Source organism: Haliotis rufescens, unplaced genomic scaffold (assembly GCF_023055435.1).
Source record: "Haliotis rufescens isolate VD_foot unplaced genomic scaffold, xgHalRufe1.0.p SCAF_26, whole genome shotgun sequence".
NCBI classification, from domain to species: Eukaryota; Metazoa; Mollusca; class Gastropoda; order Lepetellida; family Haliotidae; genus Haliotis; species Haliotis rufescens.
The window spans coordinates 2,570,722-2,595,000 of NW_025963957.1; the positions used below are offsets into that span (position 1 = coordinate 2,570,722).

The following is a 24,279-nucleotide window of genomic DNA, read 5'->3' on the forward strand; positions in this document are numbered from 1 at the left end:
TTTCCTGATATTATCCTTGGGTCACCTCCATATTTCCTGATATTATCCTTGGGCCACCTCCATATTTCCTGATATTATCCTAGGGCCACCTCCATATTTCCTGATATTATACTAGGACCACCTCCATATTTCCTGATATTATCCTTGGGCCACCTCCATATTTCCTGATATTATCCTTGGGCCACCTCCATATTTCCTGATATTATGCTAGGGTCACTTCCATATTTCCTGATATTATACTAGGACCACCTCCGTATTTCCTGATATTATCCTAGGACCACCTCCATATTCCCTGATATTATCCTTGGGTCACCTCCATATTCCCTGATATTATCCTTGGGTCACCTCCATATTCCCTGATATTATCCTTGGGTCACCTCCATATTTCCTGATATTATACTAGCACCACCTCCATATTTCCTGATATCATACTAGGACCACCTCCATATTTCCTGATATTATCCTGGGGGATAATGTAACACTATCTTGCAACCTTTATGTCAGGTCAGTTATTTTCCTATACTTTGTATATTGATAGGCAGGATAAGTAACTGGTGCCCAAACATCCGACTACAATAACAACCGATTGGCAACAGTGTGCGGCTTGCCTTATCGTAACACAACTGTCGTGGGTCGTTGCTTGTGTTATCATTGGTTTACCTGGCCTTGAGTGAAATATTTACATATGTGAGAATTATTGCTGAATGTTAATTGCGTAAAATGTGTTTTTACTCTCAAATAAATATGTTGTCGGACGCTTAGACAAGCGAAACTTTTCATCACGTCAAGTGGGATTTTATGAGTGTTTTTTTTATAAAAAAATGCACACGTCCAGGACAGGCTTGGTCATGGCCAAGTTCAAAGATGAGGTAACCACACACGTAAATTCACCGCGTTTTTCACTACACCTGGCCTAAATACGACAAGACCCGTGAAGATCATGGGTAGAATAGGTCTTCAGCAACCTAGCTTGCCGTAAAAGGCGACTATGCTTGTTGTAAGAGGCGTTTAACGGGATCGGGTGGTCAGTCTCGCTGACTTGGTTGATGCATGTCATATTGTCCCAATTGCGTAGATCGTTGCTCATCATGTCAATCATTAGATTGTCTGGTCTAAACTCGATTATTTACAGACCGCCGTCATATAGCTGGAATACTGCTGAATGCGGCGTTAAACGACAAACAAATACGTCAAAGGGTGCACGCATACACTGTGGGAGGAAAGCCCGAAATGATGCAGGTCTCAGACGTTTGCCACTTCGGTGAAACCAACAAGCACGGGTATGGTGCTGATAAACCTAGAAACATAACCGGGGTGAACCGGGATTTGAACCCACAATCATAGAATTCTGGCGTGCTCCCTGCTTGTAGTAAGAGGCGACGAACGGGATCGCATGGTCAGGCTCGCTGACTTGGTTGATGCATGTCATCGTATCCCAGTTTCGTGAATCGATGCTTATGACATCAATCACTGGGTTATCTGGTCCAGACTCCATTCTTTACAAACCGCCGTCATATGGCTGGAATATTGCTGAGTGCGGCGTTAAACAACAAACAAACAAACAAACAAACAAACAAACAAACTATTAAAACAATTGTATGCGTGTCGTCGGGTCAAATGTGACACGCCATATCATACTTAGAGGTAAAAAATAACTGTGAGGTGAGGTGAAATGGGGTTTAACGTTGCGTCCAAGATTATTGCACTTATATAGCGACGTGCATGTACGTGTGTGTGTTTGTGTGTGTTCTTGTACTAGTCCGGACTGATACCGATTTATAGTGCTAGCTCACTGAGATACCATGCCGCAGCTTAACATGAATATCCCACTCAGACACAGTATACTGACTCCGAGCCGACCAGTCCTTGTTTTAGCCTCTTCATGCCGAGCACCAGACAGGGTAACAACAAGTACCATCTATTAACGTCTTTTGGTATGACGCGGCCCGGGATCGAACCCCGGACCTTCCGCTTTCCGGGCGGACGCTCTACCACTAGACCACGGAGGCGGTAAAACTATGATGATATAAATTGACTGATAACAAATATGTGTGATGATATGGACTGAAACTGCCGGGCAGAAGAAAATATACATTTGAAAATTGGATTTGATAAAAATCCAGCAGCAATCTTTCAGCTATACGCGACGCCATATTGCTTACGAAGCGAGCCACGGTATTAATTGCAGTCTTGTGAGTTTCCGCAACAGTCTTTGAGAAAAACTTCAAAGAGTTAATTAAAGTTGTGGTTCTATTTTTCAAAAAAATATATATAGATTTTTATTCTTCCTTCCAACAAAACATCACATGGTCTGTCGCACATGGTAATTAAATAATCGACATCGGTATCCGCTTCGTTTCTTGTGATATCCCGGAATGCAACATTAACACACAAAACTCACACCCAGAACACTCATATTTCTGTCGTTTATTTACAGTAGAGGTTGCTACTCCTCTATCAATATCAAACTTTTATACTTCACGGAATAAAATTATGAATACAATAACACACATTCCATTCGTGACCACTCGTGTGAGTCCGGGACAAGCTGAAACATTCGTCACCACTCGCCTCTTTCCGTAACCTGCAAGAAGACTCGTCCCCCAAACGATGAATGTTATGCGAGAAAATACGACAAACCAATCAGAATACGTGTATGACTGCAAGTACCTCGGTCAAAGAATCCCTCAGGAATATTTATTTGAATTCTCATATCTCTTTCATCTGAAAATATACCCAAGATACAGTTAAATGTGTTCAATCATACACTATAATACCCGATATGTTCTGAATAGCATCTGGAATATATATCATGTATGGAGGAAATATATGTGAATCATACGCATCGAGTTGACAATTATTTTAGCTATGCCCGTTTGCGCTGAGACGGAATCCAGTCTTAGAATTGGCCACGAGAGAGGCTCTAGTCGCTATTCGGCTTCTCCCGGAATAGCACGAGTTGTCACGAATGAAGCCGAAAGGGACGAATGTTTACGAATGTGGAACAGGTCGCATCTGTATGTATGTACTGTTGAGTATTAATACAGCTTGGCATGGCAAGGAATGGTGTAAGGCAGATTTCAGGTGTCAAGACACGATTCTGCAATATGAGAAATAAGTTTGTTATGGTGGAGATTGGACACAGCTCGAGAGAGCAGGCTACCTGTTGCTATAGTTTGCTGGCGAAATGGTGAGTGAAGGAGTAAATGATGTTTTAATCCGCAGTCACCATTCATGGCGGTCTGTCAGTAAGCAAGTCTCGAACAGGCGGACCAGCGGTTGACAGCTTGAGCAGCGGCCTGCGCTATCACAAGAATGATTACTGGGTTCCTGTCTTGCCCCGGAAACGTGACAAGAATGATTACTGTGGGTCCATTCTGCGCTTCATTACCCGAAGCGGGGCAGGAATGGTTGCTGGGGGTCTGTCTTGCCCCGGAATGTCCCAAAGGAGTCAAACATGATTGCTTGGGGTCTATCTTGTCCCCGAATGTCCCAAAGGAGACAAACATGATTGCTGGGGGTCTGTCTTGTCCCGGAATATTCCAAAGGAGACAAACATGATTGCTGGGGACTATCTTGTCCCGGAATGTCCCAAAGGAGACAAACATGATTGCTTGGGGTCTATCTTGTCCCGGAATATTCCAAAGGAGACAGCAATAATTACTGGGGTCTATCTTGTCCCGGTATATCCCAATAGAGACAGGCATGATTGCTGGGGGCGTATTTGCCCCGAAATATCCCAAAGCACAGGAATAACTATTGCAGGCCTATTCTGCCCCGAAATATACCAGAGGAGACAAGAATGCTTCATGGGGGCCTGTCTTGCCCCGAAATATCCCAAAGGGGACAAGCATGATTACTGGGGAGGCCTATATTGCCCCGCAATGTCCTAAAGGAGACAGGATTGATTAATGGGGGCCCATTCTGATATGGAATCCCCACAGAGAGCTGTGGAAATAAGTCTGGTTGTTACAAATTAAGCTACTGTTCACATATACATGTACTGCCGAGGTGTTTTCCTGCAGAACCCGGACAAAAGACACAAAACTCTGATCGTTCAAATATGCACAGAGGTGATACACAATAGTTAGGAGTTAAATCCAACGTTATCGTAACAGTCATCCGACGTTCGCCTTACAAACTTCACATATCGCTGAGAATTTCCGTCGTCGATGTTGTCAGCAGTCGCTACACAGTTGCCGTCCTCTTTCTTAATCTCCGCCTGGCACGTTTCCACAAAGACGTCCTCTGTTGAACACGTTTCCACAAAGACGCTGTCGCACATGGTGGAGTCTTGCGCACTTTCTTTCTTAACCGGCGTGTTGCACGGCGTGGGTTGAGGAGATGGGTAGACTTCTAGCTTACCATGTTTTCTGTAACTAATATAAAAATAATATTTTTAACAAAAATATTATTTCACATTTTTGCATTCGACTAATTCGGTTTCGAATATTTCTAACGAACATTACTAACGATTTTGCCTACACGACGACAGTGGGCAATGCGACTTCGCTGCGCGGGAATTGGACAAATCTAGGTGCACACAAAACATTGACGTCATGATAAGTGGCGCTTGTCAATGAATGAGGAATTGACGTATTACGGTATACTGGTTTTACGCCGCTTTTAGCAATATTTCTGAATATCACAGCTGGGGACACCAGAAATGGGCTTCACACCTTATACCCATGTGGGGAATCGAACCCGGGTCTTCGGCGTGACGAGCGAACGCTTTAACCACAAGGCTACCCTACCCCTGAAATGGGATTAAACGCCGCTTTAAAGATTACAGCACTAATATAGCGACGTGCTTCTGTGTGCTTGTACTAGAACTAGCTAACTGAGATAGCGCCCTACTCGGACACAGTATATATGGACTCCGAGCCGACCAGTCTCTTTTTAATCCCGGCCCTTATTAAATGACGGGCGCCGGGCAGGTTAACCACAAGTACCGGTATGGCGACGCCTGGGACGATATGAATAGCCAATGATGAGCAATGAATCACCATCGTATCTGTCTGGACATATCTCCAAATATCAACATCGTCCCATATTAGAACTGTCCGGTTAGAGTGGGTCGAGATCTCTGCTCTCAGTTTCAAGTGGACCAGAGCCACTTCCGGTTTTGGTATGACACGCGAGTCCTGTGGTGTTAACGCGAGTAGGCGGAGTGAAGGCCATGTTCTCACAGTACACTGACTCATACATACAGCAACACTGGAAAGATAATACTCCGCAATAAGTACCGTGCTAAAGTCGTCTGATTCACTTACAGCTTTCTTCCTGGTTAAAGGTCATGGTAAACTGAACGATTTTTGTTGAGGCATAGTTTAATCGCCCTTATATAAAGCAGTCGTCCGCCTCAGTGGTCTAGTCTCAGAGCGTCCGCCCGGAGAGCGGAAGGTCCGTGGTTCGATCCCCGACCGCGTCATACCAAAAGACGTTAAAAGATGGTACTTGTTGTTACCCTGGCTGGCACTCGGCATTAAGGGGCTGGGCGTCACGTTATTTATGTTAAATTGTTGCATGGTATCTCAAGGGGTACTACTATAAAATCGGCGTTAGTCTGGACTAGTACACACACACACACACACACACACACACACACACACACACACACACACACACACACACACACACACACACACGTGCATGCACGTCGCTATATAAGTGCAATAATCTTGAACGCGACGTTGACCCAAGTTTCACCTCACCTTATAAAAGCAGTATGTCCAAGTGTATGATCCATATTTAATCGTTGAATCCTAACTATGTCATCGAATCAATTATGCGTGGTTTTGAAGGGGTGACTACAGTAGTGCCACCGTCAAGTGCCTAATTTCAAACAGGACTAGGCATCAATGCAATGCGAAACTGAGACTGTGTTTTTATGAAATAAGATCTTTCAATGTCATTATTTACAGATTAAATTTTTTTAAATGCAGCAAAGAGGGTTTGGGTGATCCTGGCACAGTCAGGCTGGTTAGGCTCATCATCAGCTCAGGGCCCTTGCCCCCTCTACACGCAGCCAAGACAGCGAATGGGATTTCTCCCAGGAAGCCCTGCCTTGTCAAACCGACCGAGAACTTTTTGAAGTATGTGAAGACTCCCCAATACTTCAGCCTTCTGCATTACCCATATTGTCAGAAGGGCTGTATTCCTGGTAAAACCCGCGTACTCTCCCAATGTCAGTCAACAGATTCGGATGTACCAAACCTAAGGCGCCGAGAACAATGGGGACTCAGACATTTTGGTACTTGGGATGCAAGCGTGACATTTCGAAAGCGAGGTCCGCATATTTGCCATGTTTTTCCTGAATATTGTCAATCACATTAGTGTCTTTGGCTTTTCTTGCCTTCTGATTATTCCATCCACGATGAAACTATCCGAAGACACCCAACGACTCTAACTAGCTCTCCCGTCAGCGATGTCAACCACAACTACGTGAGTCTCCTTTCATTAGTATCACACTCACACCATGCCCATCACACAGGCAGGGGAACACCCTCACAGGAACACCGCCACACATGACTGGGGCAGTGTGTTGTGGAGACTCACCTTTTACACAGGCTGAGGAACACCCTCACGGGGAACAGCGCCACACACGGCTGGAGCAGTGTGTTGTGGGGACTCGCCTTGTATACAGGCAGAGGAACACCATCACCAGGAACACCGCCACACAGGACTGGGGCAGTGTGTTGTGGGGACTCACCTTTTACACAGGCTGAGGAACACCATCACCAGGAACACCGCCACACATGACTGGAGCAGTGTGTTGTGGGGACTCACCTTTTACACAGGCAGAGGAACACCATCACCAGGAACACCGCCACACATGACTGGAGCAGTGTGTTGTGGGGACTCACCTTTTACACAGGCAGAGGAACACCCTCACGGGGAACACCGCCACACACGGCTGGAGCAGTGTGTTGTGGGGACTCACCTTTTACACAGGCAGATGTACGCTATCACGAGGAACACTGCCACAAACCCGGCAGCGACGGCCAGAATGATGTCTATCTGATGTGCGACTGGAAAATTAAATAACACATATATAGAAGAGTAAAGTTCATTACATCTGGGTATGTGTGTCACATGTAATGAGCATGCATACCCCATGGAGAAAATCCGCGGGCAGAACGGGGGGTGGGGGGGGTGGGGGGGGGGGGGGGGGGCGGTGTAGTGATGCCCTCTTTGAAGCATACGCGCCTATTAAAAAACATCCAAATCTTTGGTAGATTTGTTTCCAACAAAAATGACAAACTAACAAACTCAAATTGTTTCGAGAAGTATTTACTTTTGAGCCTGGGCCAAGCAGACCTGTGTTTATAGCACGTGCAGCGAACCACACCGTCAGAAAACAATGAGACACATGCTGACGTTTATAATATTGTAGCCACGAGAGTCGTCTTATAGTAAGGTACACTGACCTCTCCACAGTGGTGGGGTGGTGATATGAGGTGAAATGGGTTCTGATGTCACGTTCTAGGTTATTGCACTATTTAACGACGTGCACGCATGTGTGTGTGTGTGTGTGTGTGTGTGTGTGTGTGTGTGTTGTGTGGCTGTTAGACTACTCCGGCCTAATGTCGAATTTATAGCGTTGGCCCACTGAGGTACCATGCCGCAGTTTAACATGAATACCCCACTCAAACACAGTAAACTGACTTCGAGTCGACCATACCTTGTTTAAGACCCTTAATGCCGAGCGCCAGACCCATCTTTTAAGTCCCATCCTTTCACGTATTTTGGTATGACGCGGCCGGGGATCGAACTACTGACCTTCCGCTCTCCGTGCGGACGCTCTACCACTTGACCACGGGGGCGGTCTCTCTCCACAGTGAATGTTACTTTAACTAATACGGTACGTCGAGGGCCAACAAGAAAACCGAAGATATCTCTGATCATGTGTGTCAGCGTCCTCTCTAGTTCATGTTCCCCGCGGGGATTCCGGCTTAGCACTGGCCCCCAGAAACGTTACGTACGAGACAACTAAATGGATCACATGGTCAGACTCGGTGACTTGGTTGATACCCCTAAGGGATGGATCGTTGCTCCTGATATCAACCACAGGTTTGTCTGATTCAGGCAGAATTATATACAGGCCGGCGTCATAACGTTGGGGGTTGTGAGGTAGCCTAGTGGTTAAAGCGTTCGCTCGACACGCCGGAAGCCCGGGTTCGTTTCCCACATGGGTACGATGTGTGAATTGCTGGTTTCCCCCGCCGTGATATTACTGGAATATTGCTAAAAGCGGCGTAAAACCATACTCACTCATGTATTCATAAAGTTGGAGTGCGGCTTACAGTGTCCATTATTTATGTGCATGGCGCTACGTTGTTACTACCTCTGTGTTTGAATCAGTGTGCACTCAAATGACATTCTCATGTCAGCACCATACCTGTGCTCGTGGGTTTCACTGAAGTGGTAAACGTCTGAAATCTGCATCACTTCGGGTTTTCCTCCCACATTAAGCTGACACGCCGCGATGTAACTGGAATACTGTTAAAAGCGGCGTTAAACCCAACTCAACCACCCACCCAAACATGGGAAGTTTACAAGTAAGCTGGGTTGTAACAGTCCATACTCGTGAAGATCCGGGGTAGAATAGGTCTTCAGCAACCCCTGCTTGCCGTAAAAGGCGACTATGCTTGTAGTAAGAGGCGACTAACGGTCCTCGCCGTCGGAACACAAAATTTACCATACACACTGCGACCACCCGAGTCTCATTCCCGTCTACTCTTACGACAGTCATCATGTAATTGGGACCTATATTCGTCCCCTGGGGTGTGGTAGAATAAATATTTTTAAATAACACCACGGCATGTCAGTTTAAGGTAGCAACACACCAGACTGGGATGAAAGCTACGAATACGGGAATGTTGCCGTCAAACCAAAAAACAGCGATCATTGGAATGTGGCGCGACCAAGGGAGGTAACTCTGCAAAGTGAATTGTGTAACTAAGAGTCTGTAAACTCCTGGGTCTGGTGGATAGAGCGTCTGCCCAGAGCGCGAAAGGACGTGGGTTCGATGCCCGACCGACAAACAAAAAAAGACATGAATAGATGGTACTTGTTGTTACCCTGCCTGGTGCCCAGTGAACTCTGCACAGTGAATTGCGTAACTAAGACGACAAGGTCTCATATACTTGTATCTATACTCAACTTCGCAATACTCACCTTCAGAGGGCCTGATACGACGGACATTGCCGTTGGACGGGGTGGTACAATTCCAACACAGAGAAGAGTTGTCGGCAGGGTCTATTGTATTCTCTAAGAAAAGTGAAAAAAATGTTTTATCATTATGTCCATGACGGTTCTCAAAGTGTGGTTGGCAAGGCAACCTCTGACTGTGCAGCCAGTGGCAAGTAGGCCAATCAAAGATGTGCAAGTGTTCAACGAAGTGTAATTCAGTGATTCAGGTACAAACTGAATTTATCACGCAATTTAGTACATACATGTAGTGAAGACGCTTTTGGTCATCCTTATTGGCTCACAAAGCTTTGTGTACGAGTAAAGTGCACGTACATTATTCTAACAAACCCTTGAGTATGTGTAAAGTGCACGTATATTGTCCTGACAAAGCCTTGAGTACGTGTAAAGTGCAAATATATTGTCCCGACAAAGCCTTGAGTACGTGTAAAGTGCACGTATATTATCCTGACAAAGCCTTGAGTACGTGTAAAGTGCAAATATATTGTCCTGACAAAGCCTTGAGTACGTGTAAAGTGCAAATATATTGTCCTGACAAAGCCTTGAGTACGTGTAAAGGGCACGTATATTGTCCTGACAAAGCCTTGAGTACGTGTAAAGTGCAAATATTGTCCTGACAAAGCCTTGAGTACGTGTAAAGTGCAAATATATTGTCCCGACAAAGCCTTGAGTACGTGTAAAGTGCACGTATATTATCCTGACAAAGCCTTGAGTACGTGTAAAGTGCAAATATATTGTCCTGACAAAGCCTTGAGTACGTGTAAAGTGCAAATATATTGTCCTGACAAAGCCTTGAGTACGTGTAAAGGGCACGTATATTGTCCTGACAAAGCCTTGAGTACGTGTAAAGTGCAAATATTGTCCTGACAAAGCCTTGAGTACGTGTAAAGTGCAAATATATTGTCCCGACAAAGCCTTGAGTACGTGTAAAGTGCACGTATATTGTCCTGACAAAGCCTTGAGTACGTGTAAAGTGCAAATATATTGTCCCGACAAAGCCTTGAGTACGTGTAAAGTGCAAATACATTGTCCTGACAAAGCCTTGAGTACGTGTAAAGGGCACGTATATTGTCCTGACAAAGCCTTGAGTACGTGTAAAGTGCAAATACATTGTCCTGACAAAGCCTTGAGTACGTGTAAAGTGCAAATATATTGTCCTGATAAACCCTTGAGTACGTGTAAAGTGCAGTACACAGTGCGGCGGTTTTGTGCAAACGGACACTGAGTCAACTGAGTCCTGCTAGTTCAGATATATGAGGACGTGCGAGGGAAATATGAAGATTTAACTTTTTAAGAGGTCAAAGTAACCTGCCTTCTTCCTGTCCACTATCTGTAAATGCTGAGGTTGTAGGGTATTGAGTTATCAGTGTTGTGACGGACCCCGTCCATCTGCAGTTGATGTAAACTCCACTCTCATCTGTCGCTGAAGGCCGCGTATGAAGCAGAACGTTCAGAGAAGATCATCATTGTCAGAATCACACAGTGAAACACATCTAAAGCCTGCATCAATACTAGATCTGTATTCTTTCAAAGTCACATTATCATTTGTCTGTGTTATCAAACAGCACAAAAACAGAATACCGTTGTCATTTATCAAACGATCTCAATAATAAGTCTTTGTAAGGCATTTAGAAGTGATACACATAAGGAAGAGAATTTATGGATGTCAACTTCTTTGTTATGAAGAACACAACGTTTCGGAGTATATGCTTACGCCTTCATCAGGTGAATGAATGCTATGATGTTGTTGTTGTTGCATTAAGAGTTTAAGAGGTCGCCTTCTGCCTAAGCAATTTCGGCTGACCTGTCCCTCTTTGGGGCTCATGTGTGAGTAGGGTACACATATCTATTGTGGGTTTGGTATTCACAGAGTTTCTGTTTTTGTATTGATATGATTTCTATTTTCATATATTGATATGATTTCGCATTTTTATCCTTGGCCGCTCTGTTTATAAATGCTATGATGCAGAGAACATATATATGTACATGTAAGAACAACAAAGGTAATAAGGTAACGAAAGGTGGAGACTTAACAAGGGAAGCCAACAGATAATTTGCGCTGACAGGTGATTAGCAATAGACAATGGAAGCCAACGCTTTACAGTATTTAGCGCTGATATGGACAACGGGAAGCCAGGACTAAATTATCACTGATTGGTAATTGGCAATGGACAATGGGCAAACGGGAGGCCGGGGGAAATTTGCCTCTGCCTCATAGCATTCATTCACCCGATGAAGGGTTAAGCACATACTCCGAAACGTTGTGTTCCTCATAATAAAAAAAGTTGACATCCATAAATTCTCTTCCCTAATATGAATAACGTCATTCATACATCACATGCAGATGACACATGAATACACATAAACAATCATTAAAGGTCGTGAGTGAGTGAGTATGGTTTTACGCCGCTTTTAGCAATATTCCAGCAATATCACGGGGGAAAAAACCACAAATGGGCTTCACACATTGTACCCATGTCGGGAATCGAACCCGGGTCTTCGGCATGACGTGCGAACGCTTTAACCACTAGGCTACCCTACCGCCCCATCCTTAAAGGTAATAGACACGGGTCAACACATTGTAAATGTATTTTAAGGTCACTGAGAGCATGTATTTTAAGTTCAATGTGGAATAAGCAACGTCATCTTTTGTAAAATGAAATAATATACTTCTATGTATGTAAATATGACTACTGTTCCGACGTCACACACACTTATCACATGCAATTCAATCAACAAAAATAAACGCTGGGCAAACATGGCGCCGGGAACGTTAATACGCCTACAACAAGTTTTTCTGATATACGGTGAACAAGTCCCAAAGGAATATCAGCTTGCAACAATCGCTCGTGTTTGTCTCTATCCTTCCATTCATTGATATTAATCTTTACCTGTAATATTTAGCCAGTCTTTCACAGGCTCATGGAGTGTTTTGTCCGGCGCCATCATGACTGTGACGTTGTGCGTGCAGCCATCATACACCTCATTCACTCGGTATTGTATCACACACGAGCTGTTGTCCATAGAAAACAGAGAACTCCGGGGTATTCGACAGTCACGGAGCTGCTCGAGAGCTTCTACGCTTTGTGCTTTCATATTGACGCAACCTTTGAATGGCTGAGTATAAAGGTTACACTGACACGTGACGTCATTAATCTGAGGATCGAGGCCCTTGATGTCGTGGAAAAGGTGGATGTGCTTTCGAATCATGATGTTTTTCCTGCACATGTTGACTCTGGTAGTTTTAGCTGGAAGAGATAACAGCCTATGTCACTTTCAAAATATTGATCTGACGTCATGTTCGCAGTTGACGGCGCCAGTGGCAGCCACGATGACGATGACAGTGATGATGGCTGTGAAGTGATTATTATATCATAATGATAACAGTGTCGACACCTATATGGCATGTACTGCTGTTAACTGTTATATACAACATATACTGCTGTTAACTGTTATAAACAAAATATACTGCTGTTAACTGTTATATACGACATGAACTGCTGTTAACTGTTATATACAACATGAACTGCTGTTAACTGTCAAAAACAACATATACTGCTGTTAACTGTTATATACAACATATACTGCTGTTAACTATTATATACGATATGAACTGCTGTTAACTGTTATATACAACATGAACTGCTGTCTACTGTTATATACAACATATACTGCTGTTAACTATTTATATACAACATGTGCTGTTGTTAACTGTTATATACAACATATACTGCTGTTAACTGTTATGTACAACATATACTGTTGTTAACTGTTATATACAACATGTACTGCTGCTGACTTATATACAACATATAGTGCTGTTAACTATAATATACAACATTTACTGCTGTTAACTGTTATATACAACATGTGCTGCTGTTAACTTTTAAAATACAACATATACTGTTGTTAACTGTTCTAGACAACATGTGCTGCTGTTTACTGTTATATACAACATGTACTGCTGTAAACTGTACATACAACATATACTGCTTTTGACTGTTATATACAACATATACTGCTTTTAATTGTTATATACAACATGTACTGCTGTCTACTGTTATATACAACTTGTACTGCTGTCTACTGTTATATACAACATGTGCTGCTGTTAACTGTTATATACAACATGTGCTGCTGTTAACTTTTAAAATACAACATATACTGTTGTTAACTGTTCTAGACAACATGTGCTGCTGTTTACTGTTATATACAACATGTACTGCTGTAAACTGTACATACAACATATACTGCTTTTGACTGTTATATACAACATATACTGCTTTTAATTGTTATATACAACATATACTGCTGTCTACTGTTATATACAACATGTACTGCTGTCTACTGTTATATACAACATGTGCTGCTGTTAACTGTTATATACAACATGTGCTGCTGTTAACTATTATATACAACATATACTGTTGTTAACTGTTCTAGACAACATATACTGCTGTTAACTGTTATATACAACATATAGTGCTGTTAACTATTATATACAACATGTACTGCTGTCTACTGTTATATACAACATGTACTGCTGCTGACTGTTATATACAACATATACTGCTGTTTACTGTTATGCGCAACATGTACTCCTGTTAACTGTTATATACAAGATATACTGCTGTTAACTGTTATATACAACATATACTATTGTTAACTGTTATATACAACATGTGCTGCTGTTAATTGATAAATACAACATGTACTGCTGCTGACTGTTATATACAACATGTGCTGCTGTTAACTGCCATATACAACATGTACTGCTGCTGACTGTTATATACAACATATACTGCTGTTAAAATGTCAAAATAACACGTTCTGATGTGAGCTTTTATAATTATCTTGCACTGAAGCTTACATTTCTACATACAACATAACATATACTGCTTGTAACATTTGTTATAATATGAATTCCTGGCAACCTTTGTCAAAACATGTAATGTTATTAACCTTTGTTATACGATATACTGCTGTAACCTTTGTTATGAGATATACTGCTGGTAACCTTTGTTATAACATACACTACTGTAACCTTTGTTGTATTATAGACTGCTGGTGATCTTGTTTATAACATGTAATGTTATAACCTTTGTTATAACATATACTGCTGTAACCTTGTTATAATATGTACTGCTGTAACCTTTGTTATAATATGTACTGCTGTAACCTTTGTCATAAGATATACTGCTGTAACCTTGTTATAACATGTAATTAACCTTTGTTATAACATGTAATATAATTAACCTTTGTCGTAACATTTACTACTGTAATCGTGTTATAACATAAACTGCTGTAACCTTTGTTATAATATGTACTGTTGTAACCTTTGTTATGACATGTAATGTTATTAACTTTTGTTATAATATGTACTGCTGTAACCTTTGTTATGACATGTAATGTTATTATCCTTTGTTATAATATGTACTGCTGTAACCTTTGTTATGACATGTAATGTTATTAACCTTTGTTATAATATGTACTGCTGTAACCTTTGATATAAGATATACTGCTGTAACCTTTGTAACCACATGTACTGCAGTTGACAAGGCCCCCAGCCACCCCGGAAGTACGACTAACGCCCGCAGTGAGCATCCGTAACCGTGCTACAGGAATAAATATGCCCCAGTTTCCGTTCACATTATCGCGTGTGTATCTTAGACTGTGGACAATCGTATTATTTTGTATTTAAGAAAGAAACGCTTTTCATTTTTAAACTGCATTTTCTAGATAAACAAAATATGTAACACATATGAATATACCATGATCAATAATTGAAACAGTAATTGTCATAAAACTGTTTTCTCGCTGATTGAGTAAAATAAGACTAACATGTAGTCTTTGAAATGAACATATCGTACAGCAAAAACAGTTGCTCAGTTATCTTAATAAAAAATATTATAAAAAGGGAGCCCAGTGATTCTCTTCATTTTCCTGATACTGCGGTAACCTAGACTTGCCAAACATTATAGACTTGCATGGGCTGTAGTTGATATATTTGTAGTGTGTCTCATCTAGCAGGCATTCGTTGGCATGTGTAATTGTTTTTCAACTCAATGGGCTTTTGAAGTGTTTCCAACTCGTTCTGAGTATGTGCGGTGTGCCATAAGCATTTCCATCCACTCGATTTGATTAGAGTTTTTTTAGTGGTCCCCCAAAGCCCGGGACAACCAGCTATTTCGCTCGAAAACTACTTTCTACGAAGTGAAAATAACGCCATTAAGGGCAATATATTAATGCGCCTTTGACCGCTCATTTGCAACCAGAACGCTAGAGCAACTCATCAAACTAAATTCATTGCCACTTCTATTTGTTTACTGAATTCTACCTATATTCTTTTATTTCTGTTTGATGTGTTTGTTTGTTGTTTAACGCCGCACTCAGCAATATTCCAACTTTTATGATGGCGGTCTGTAAATAATTGAGTTTGAACCAGACAATCCAGTGATTGACATCATGAGCATCGATCCACGCAATGGAATACGATGACATGCATCAACCAAGTCAGCGAGCCTGACCTCCCGATCCCGTTAGTCGCCTTTTACGGCAAGCATTGGTTGCTGAAGACCTATTCTAACCCGGATCTTCACGGGTCGCTGTTTGACATGAATTGTATGTGTACTATGCAAAAGAAGTTAAAGAACACCATATGACTATGGGACATAAGGATATTGTCCTCACAGGTTGTATTGCTGTGAGTATGCTATGTTTCCGAACAGGTCGTTCTGTTTCGTTCCAGTGTGAGAACAGTTCGCGCACACATTGCTTTACTTCGCGGATACATATCTAAAAGCATGCATGTGCGCCACATTTCGACCCCCCTGTGTCATTGGATGCAGGAATTGTTCCAGTGTGATACAGGTGAGTTAGTTATCAGAAAAAATCGTGTTTATAAGTCTTAGGAATAGTGGAAGGAAGAAAATGGCTGAACCCCAAAAAGCAACCTCAGACACTGTGCTTATGTTAAAATCTGAAACTATAATGTCGGACTTTGGTAAAAGTAATGAGTCAAAGCCAGATGTGGAAGAGGTTTTGTTAAAACTAAAAAAACAAAAAGGCAGTGCAAAGACTGCATTTACGAAGGCAAAAAATAAACTCTACAATATGACAGAAAGTAAGGATGTCCCAACTCGAAGGTCTGTTCGAGATCAGATGGATCAGTTGTGCATTGTCCAAGAACAAGCAATGGAAGTAATGCTGATGTTGTCTGAAGAATACTCCAAAAACAATGATATAGCAAATTCTAAAAAGCTTAACATTGAAATAACTAGACTTTATGATGAGACTGAAAGTGCACAGCAACATGCTCAACTGTACTTGGACTGTAGATCAGATGCTAGCTCTGTACTAAGTTTACGAACTGGGATGTCAATGTTGTTCAACCAGAAACAAGAACACAGTAGAAGTCAGAAACAAGATTGTCCTGGAGAACAAGAGAGGCACGTTGAACAGGCTCAGAATGAGTCCATAAAGACTTCTGTAAGAAGTGAACATGAATTAGGTCAACCAAAGATCAGGTTCATGGTTGATAGGTCACATGTTGAACCCAGTACTCTTTCAAATAAACCAGACAAAAGCGCAATAGGACATGACATGTGGAAGCAGTTACAGAGAGTTTCTATTCCAGTGTTTGCAGGTATTGTCAGGTCTTTTTTAATCTGTCATGCCGTAGTCATATGAGAACAAAACGGGTGTTTTCTTTAACATATTTTGATGTTATGACAGATTAACTGTTGACAGATGAAAGAATCTTTAATTTCTTTTGATGCCAGGACAAATTAACCGTAGTCAGAAAAAACAATTGGGTGTTGTTTAATTTCTGTTGATGTCAGGACAAATTAACCATAGTCAGATGAACAAAATTTAGTGTTGTTTAACTTCTTCTGATCATGACAGGCTACCTATAGTCTCATGAAAGAAATTCGTTTGTTTGTTCGTAATTTATTTTCAGTAGCATACGTTGAACGCCTGTGTGAAAGACATCTATTTATCACGTAATTTAGAAATATTTTACTTTTCATGCAATGTGCAAAATATAATGTTTAACCAAGCGCATCAGTGTGAAGTCCGTGCACTTAAACATCAGAAATAGAAATCCGTATTTCTTTATTAAATATATTTATCAAAAGTTTACCTTAAATGATCAAAACACTGAACTCACATCACATTTTGACCGATCTGGAGTTTTAATTCTTAAACAAATTCCAACACTTGCACACTAATAAGAGTACTGCTGCCCGCCACGTTACTTCATACGACAAGGCCAACAAGGAAACGAACGGCGCACCGCCCTGTCGGTAACTTGATGCCAGAGAAATAACAACCGAGTTGAACTTTTCATCAGTGTAGGCATTGGCCCTTATGTAGCAAGGGGCACTTCATGGAACTATATGTGAACTTTGATATGACCCGTCATGAATATAGTGTTTGGAATATTTAACTTCCGATGCTTTGAGCTTTGATGGAAAAAGATTTATTTCTATGTTTTAATTCGCCAGCACGGATAAATATTTTGACTATAAAATGAGTACTGTTTATTAGAAAATAATGACAAATGAATATTTTGACAAAGAAATTAGTTATGTTTGTGTAGTATTCTGAAACACAATATATTTATCATCGACAAAAATATTTGTGTGTTATTCTGTTCTGTAGATTATGAACGAAATACACACATGTCGTGTGTTACGCCTGCGATATCTTTAACGTCTTTCTCCATTACCCAACATGAAGCCAATATGGCTGATTGTGTCTCGTTTTAGATTACAGCGTTGATGTGATATCGATGACAAACTTCTCGGTCTCGGTTTGGTAATAACTCATCACACCAATAATAATAATGATGATGATGATGGTGATGATGATGATGATGATGATGATGATGATGATGATGATAATAATAATAATAATAATAATAATAATAATAATAATATACTCACATATAATGACAGGTAAGCTAATAAATTAACCATTAGATATACCTGGGGCGATACGTTAATAAACTTGAACCATAAACAAGATAAGATTTAAATGGACTGCAGAATATACAAGTTCTCATACATTATCACTAAGTGTCTATGCAAATAATAAATATGTCCAATAATGACTATTAAAAGTGCTATATTTATCTTATTAGTTAATAACTGGCTGACATGTAACTGACCTTAAACACTTTGAAAAACTACACAAAACCATAGAATTGCACATTAAAAAAGCGTCTTTCCAGATCATGGACGACTTTGTGAGAGTAATGAACAACACAAGCGATCACAGTACCCATGGCCGCATGTCTAAAAATGATAAGTACACGGGCTATATTTGTGTTACTGGTTAATAACGAGCTGACATTAAACTTACCTTGAACACTTTGAAAAACTACATAGAACCACAGAATTGCACAGTGAAAGACATGTTTCCCGATCATGGTCGACCTTCCTTGAGAGAAATCACCAACACAAGCGATCACTGTTCCCATGGCCGCTATATCCTGCATACTTTCCGTATTTCATTGTTCTATACTAAACTCTTCCTTTTGGGTGACAAATCATAGTAATTGGGATTATCCGTTTCAGTTTCTGGTCTTTGTGCGACGCCCCTCTAGATACTGTAAGCATAGCTTGTATTCACTGTTTGTGTCATCGTGTTCAGCACAGACCTGCTCGCGGCCCAGTACCTCCGTTAATATGCGTCTTTAAGGAGCTGATGGTGTCATTTCCTTCACCAGTTGCACGGGAGCGTAATGCCAGTATGGCCGTATCAAATTAGCTGGGATATTTATTCAGTCAATATATTGTTTGCTTCCGCCGCAGATCCATCAACTAATGACGTTTTCCATGTTTGTGGTTGTTGACATAAACAGAACAAGTTTCACACAAATGTCAAGGAGGTTATGTCTGTGTTGTGAACATTGAACCAAACTCTGCGAATTCCGGGTTTCTTGTGGTGTTCTTCAATCATAACTTAACTGATTCATACATATCTAGTAATGCATAGCAATAGTAACATGCATGGGTGGGTAGTTTTCAGAAAGGGAATATTTGAAAAAAACAATTATTCCCGAAAAATGCCCTTGTGAATTACAAAATATCGGAGAAATATATGTATGTCATAAAGCGCAGATCGAACCAGTATTCTACAACACACACACACACACACACACACACACACACACACACACACACACACACACACACACACACACACACACACACACACACACACACGGTATTAGTCTCACAGTCACTCATCTCAAAACAACATGCAACTGCTGCAGTAGATTATTGCAGAATGTATGTCAACAGTCAATCCAATATCATAAAACACTCAGCCATGTGTATAGTATAATGCAACATCTCGGCAGGTGACACGGATTCACAGAGTTCATCTTTGTAGTGCTATTTCAAGACTACAACGGGATACAGTGATTTGAAGAAATATACTACTCAATTAAAGAAATAGTATTCGCACAATGATTTCTCACCGAATAGTGAAGTCAATTTGTGATGCAAATGGCCTTTGTCACATTTCCGTTGTTGAAAGAAAGATTAGGTTATGTCAATCCTTTAATCCCACTCATACGTAGGAAAGTACAGTATTCAAATGGTCATTGTTTCATTGTGGATAGGAGAACGTCTGAAAGTTAAAAGGGTAAAGAAAAGGTTTGCTTTGCCTAGAACCTGTGCAGCCGACCATGATCGTGAACGGAGGTTGGTCCGCTGGGGTGCGAACTGGACGGTAGGCCTGTTGTCAATCAAGCGTGTAATTTTGGAGGAAATCACCTCCAGCATGACCATGTATGGAGCCTCTATATCCACTTCCGCTGTATTTTGTTTCAGCCTTTGAAATTGTTAGACAGGACAAAAGTGCAAATAAACCTTATTAGCGCGCCGCTTTCGATGTTGTCAATGTTTTTTTGCATTAACGATGTTACGAGCCATCCATTCTGCAAAGTTGTATATATCCATGAGTCTTGCTCTTCGACAACATTGTGTCGATAAAAACTCTACCGGGACTGTAAAGTTACATAGTCTTAAATGATATAGCAAATCAATGTCCATTTTATGTAAATATATTCGCACAGCACCATGAAAACACTCCATATGCCTACAGAGATTTCAGCCCTTGAAGATCGGGTTACACTGGTCTTCAGCAACCCAAGAGGCGTCTAGCGGGATAGGGCGGTCATACTCGGTGACTTGGTTGATGCATGTCATCGTATTCCAATTGCGTGGATAGATGTTCATGATGTCAGTCACTGGATTGTCTGGTTCAAACTCGATTATTTAAAGAGTGGAATGTTGCTTAGTGTGATGTTAAACAATAAACAAACAAACAAATGACGTAGGTCGGTGCTCATGATATCAATCACCGGATTGTCTCGTCCGCCGTCGTCACATAGATGGAGTATCTCTGAGTGCGGCGTTAAACAACAAAACAAACAAACACGGATTTCCATTTTCACAAACACGTAAGCATGCTTGACGTCCCGGTCAGGAACGATAACTGTATACGTGTATTGTGATCACAGTACCACTGAAGTAAATGTTTGAACCAGGAAGTAAACAACTGGGATTCTGACGCGCCGTGGAGAAGCCGAGAATGACAAAGATGGTCACACCAGTGCTCCTCCTGTTGTCGTCTGCTCTGTTCATCACAGCAAATAAAAATGGTAAGTAATTGTAACATTCATGTACACAGTATACCTTTTCAATGACAGTCGATCTCTGTTTCAAGACAGGCTCTACTTGTCGAAGTGGTTTACTGTGTGTTGTTATACGACTGTCGTGTAACGCTGCAAAAGTACACGCACAATAGGCTGTGGGTAATAGAGAGAACATCGCCTGTGCATAACGCTTGTTTGTTGTTTAACGTCGCACTCTGCAGTAACCCAGCTACATGACAGGAGTGTGTAAAAAATCGAGTTTGGACCAGACAACCCAGTGATAAATATCACGAGCATCAATCTCGTAGCAGCAGCAGCTGCAGCAGTAGTAGTAGTAATAACAGTAGCAGTGGTAGTAGTAGCAGTAGTAGTAGTAGATATTAGTAGCAGTAGCAGCAGTAGTAGTAGCAGTAGTAGTAGCAGTTGTAGCAGTAGCAGCAGTAGTAGTAGCAGCAGTGGTAGTAGTAGTATCAGTATCAATTGTACTAGTAGCAGCAGTAGTTGTAGTAGCAGCAGCAGTAGTAGTAGCAGTAGTAGTAGTAGTAGTAGTAGTAGCAACAGTAGCAGTAGTAGTAGCAGCAGTAGCAGTAGTAGTAGAAGTAGTAGTAGTGTGCCATGAAGATAATTTGTATTCGTTGAATATATACAGTCACTCTTCAAAAAAGGAAACGCACAGGTAGTATGTAGTTCACTGAACCTGACTACACAAAGAATCAGGTATATAAATTGGATTTATGTTATTGGAAAATGTTGGTGGCCTGATATTCGACAAACGGTACGTCAAAAATGCAGCTATTGTCGATTTGCAATGTTTTAAACAACATTGTTTTCACACTTGTTCAAAAATGTCATGGAGGAAAACAGTGACACAAAATGCACGTGCAAGTTATGGCATTCGTAACTCGTGGTAGTGGCTATAAAAAGGCAAGCATAAGCCAACAATTTGTCATTCAATTGTCAACATTTTTCAAGTTCGAAAATGCCGAGACTCAGCGCTGCCGATCGGAGCATTGCCATAGGACGTATCCAAAGAGGGGAATCGCAGTCTTCTGTTGCACGCCACTTCAACGTCCACCACAGCACCATTTGCCGCATTTGTGACCGATACACACAGTTCAATTTCACTGCAGACCATCCGAGAACCGGCCGACTAGGAGTTATCACCCCTGCACAGGATCGCTACATTCGACTGTTCCACCTACGTCATCGCAATGCCACAGCATCCCTGGTTTGATGAGGATATCGGATCAGTATGTCAGGAACCATTTACGCGAGGCCGGAATCTGACCCAGAAGACCAGTTATCGTCCCTGTTTTGCAACAGATTCATCGATAGCGACGCTTGCGTTGGTGCCATACCTAACAGCCTTGGAATTTGGAAACTGGAGACGAGTGTGGTTTAGCGATGAATCAGGATTTCGTCTTCACCGACGAGTTGGAAGACAACGTAGTTTATCGTCGTCGAAATGAGCGTTTTGCCCCACATTGTGTTCGTGAATTCGACAAATTCGGTGGCGGTAGTGTCATGGTGTGGGGGGCAATATCCTACATCACGAGATCTGACTTGGTTGTGGTTCAGGGACATATGACAGCAAATCGCTACATGAATCAAATTCTTCAACCTCACCTTCTTCCAATCATTGACCACCAGAGGGAGCTGTTTCAACAGGACAACGCTCCACCGCACACAGCTCGTGTCGCGGTAGACTACCTACCTAATGCCAACATCAACGATTTGCCCTGGCTGTCGAGATCTCCAGGTCTCAGCCCAATCGAACACCTCTGGGATTAACTCGATCGACGTGTACGTCAACGTCAGAACACGCCGCAGACACCACCACAATTGGCCAACGCATTACAAGCAGAATGACGCAGAATTCCCTGAAAAAATTCGTACACTCATCAAGTCGGTGCCGAAGAGATGCAGAGCCGTGATTGCTTCCCGGGGGGTCAAACGAGATGCTGTGTTCAGCGTAACCTTGTGGCATTATGTGACATGACAATGAACAGTTTTCAATGCCTTTGTACAACGAGTGACTATCGAGCTCCAAAATGTCATATTTGTATCTATGATATTAAATTAAACATATCGACTTTATTAGGTACAATTAATGTACTAAAAATCTACCTGTGCGTTTTTTTGTGAAGAGTGTATACATGCCAGTATGCCCGGGCCTGTTGTTATAGAGAAGAGTTACATATTGCAACACTACTGCATATTGCAACGTATACCAAATGCCACATTATTTTATTAGGCCCCGCTGCGCCATTAACGACACACCTACTATCACAAAAGGCTAATTCAAATGTCAGTTGTGTGTTATGTTATAACCATTGCAGAATATTATGTGCATTATCAATGTTTTTCTGTGTCAGTGGCAGATGATGTGACTCAAACACATTAATCCGGAATTTAACTTTTTTTTATCGATATTTTATAAATTGCAAGACAATGAACAACGAAGCGTGGTTTAACTTCTGAACTGGACGACGTTATTTTTGTGAGTAAGTGTGTAGTGAGTTGTTCCCCATAGATGTAGCAGGGCAACGCAGATGAACGCAATGGCCGAACGATTGCATCCCAAAGTGGGAGAGATATGACAACCAGTATTTGGAGAAAAGGTACAGATAATCGACGTGAAAATTGTGAAAATATCCGGGAAATACCAACTTAACCCCCCTGTTAATAAAATAGGCTTGTCCGACATTGCCGAGATCTGATTGTATTGAGGAAGTCAACATTATTTAACTATGGGTATACATGTTGTAAATGTGTGTACATATTACTAACATTCTTAAAGAGGCTGTTCAAGAGGTTAATATCTCATCTAACTAAACGACTCGTTGTCGTTGTTAATCGTACAGTAAAACACTGCAGGGAGAATAAACCACTGCGTCCTTGTTTCTTAATTAAACTATCTAATATTGTGAGTAAGAATGGTTGTTGGACGTTTCTACGGTTTTGGAAACATTTTCACCTTGATAATTATAAGAGATGTGGCATTTGCTAATATGTGTCTCCAGTAGCTTATTAACCGTCTATTTATTGCATTTTTTCCCTAATTCTGTAGTCGATGTTGCTTTAGTTAAAACTTTAAAAGTTTTTTTTAACGAATAAAGTCTAGTTTTAAGTCTGAACTCACTCGATAAACTTCATAACTGTTGTTTAGAGGATTTCCTAATTTTAAAATTTGAGGGCCTTAAATCGAGTCTGGGCCAAGGCCAAAAGTATCTCTTATCATTTTGTTTTTTAGAATGGCCGTGATACGTGTGGGTGAGTAAAATGCCTTTTCTCTTCTTTTTTTCAGAAATACGTGAAATACATGTGTGTAAATCTACCCCTACACGAGGACGTAAAGTCAATCTCGTTCACTATAAGATGGAAACCCCACGTGG

General features: G+C 41.4%; 2 protein-coding genes across 2 annotated transcripts in view; one reads left to right on the plus strand and one right to left on the minus strand.

Moving 5' to 3' along the window:
- Positions 1-2,412: 2,412 nt before the first annotated feature.
- On the minus strand, positions 2,413-18,985 carry LOC124141425. Its single transcript, XM_046509433.2, has 6 exons — positions 18,580-18,985; positions 12,105-12,461; positions 10,526-10,636; positions 9,181-9,273; positions 6,944-7,031; positions 2,413-4,379 (listed from the first exon to the last, which is right to left on the minus strand). Exons 1-6 carry the CDS (start codon positions 18,713-18,715, stop codon positions 4,088-4,090), a joined length of 1,077 nt encoding a protein of 358 aa, XP_046365389.2. The 5' UTR covers positions 18,716-18,985; the 3' UTR covers positions 2,413-4,087.
- Positions 18,986-20,761: 1,776 nt separating this feature from the next.
- The window catches only part of LOC124141504, a 12,846-nt gene continuing 9,328 nt past the window's right edge, over positions 20,762-24,279 (plus strand). Inside the window, exons 1-2 of the mRNA XM_046509540.2 lie at positions 20,762-20,890; positions 24,192-24,279. The exon at positions 24,192-24,279 is cut by the window's right edge and continues 227 nt beyond it. Coding sequence (XP_046365496.2) covers positions 20,821-20,890; positions 24,192-24,279 — 158 coding nt within the window. The 5' untranslated portion in view covers positions 20,762-20,820. The remainder of the gene's footprint in view (positions 20,891-24,191) is intronic.

Excerpts from the sequence above, each read along its gene's own strand:
- LOC124141425 (XM_046509433.2), bottom strand. The coding sequence starts at position 18,715 with ATGCAGGATATAGCGGCCATGGGAACAGTGATCGCTTGTGTTGGTGAT. Across the intron at positions 10,637-12,104 it reads AGACTGGCTAAATATTACAG|CGACAGATGAGAGTGGAGTT; the intron begins GTAAAGATTAAT and ends CGCGGCCTTCAG. Across the intron at positions 7,032-9,180 it reads TCGTATCAGGCCCTCTGAAG|TCGCACATCAGATAGACATC; the intron begins GTGAGTATTGCG and ends TTAATTTTCCAG.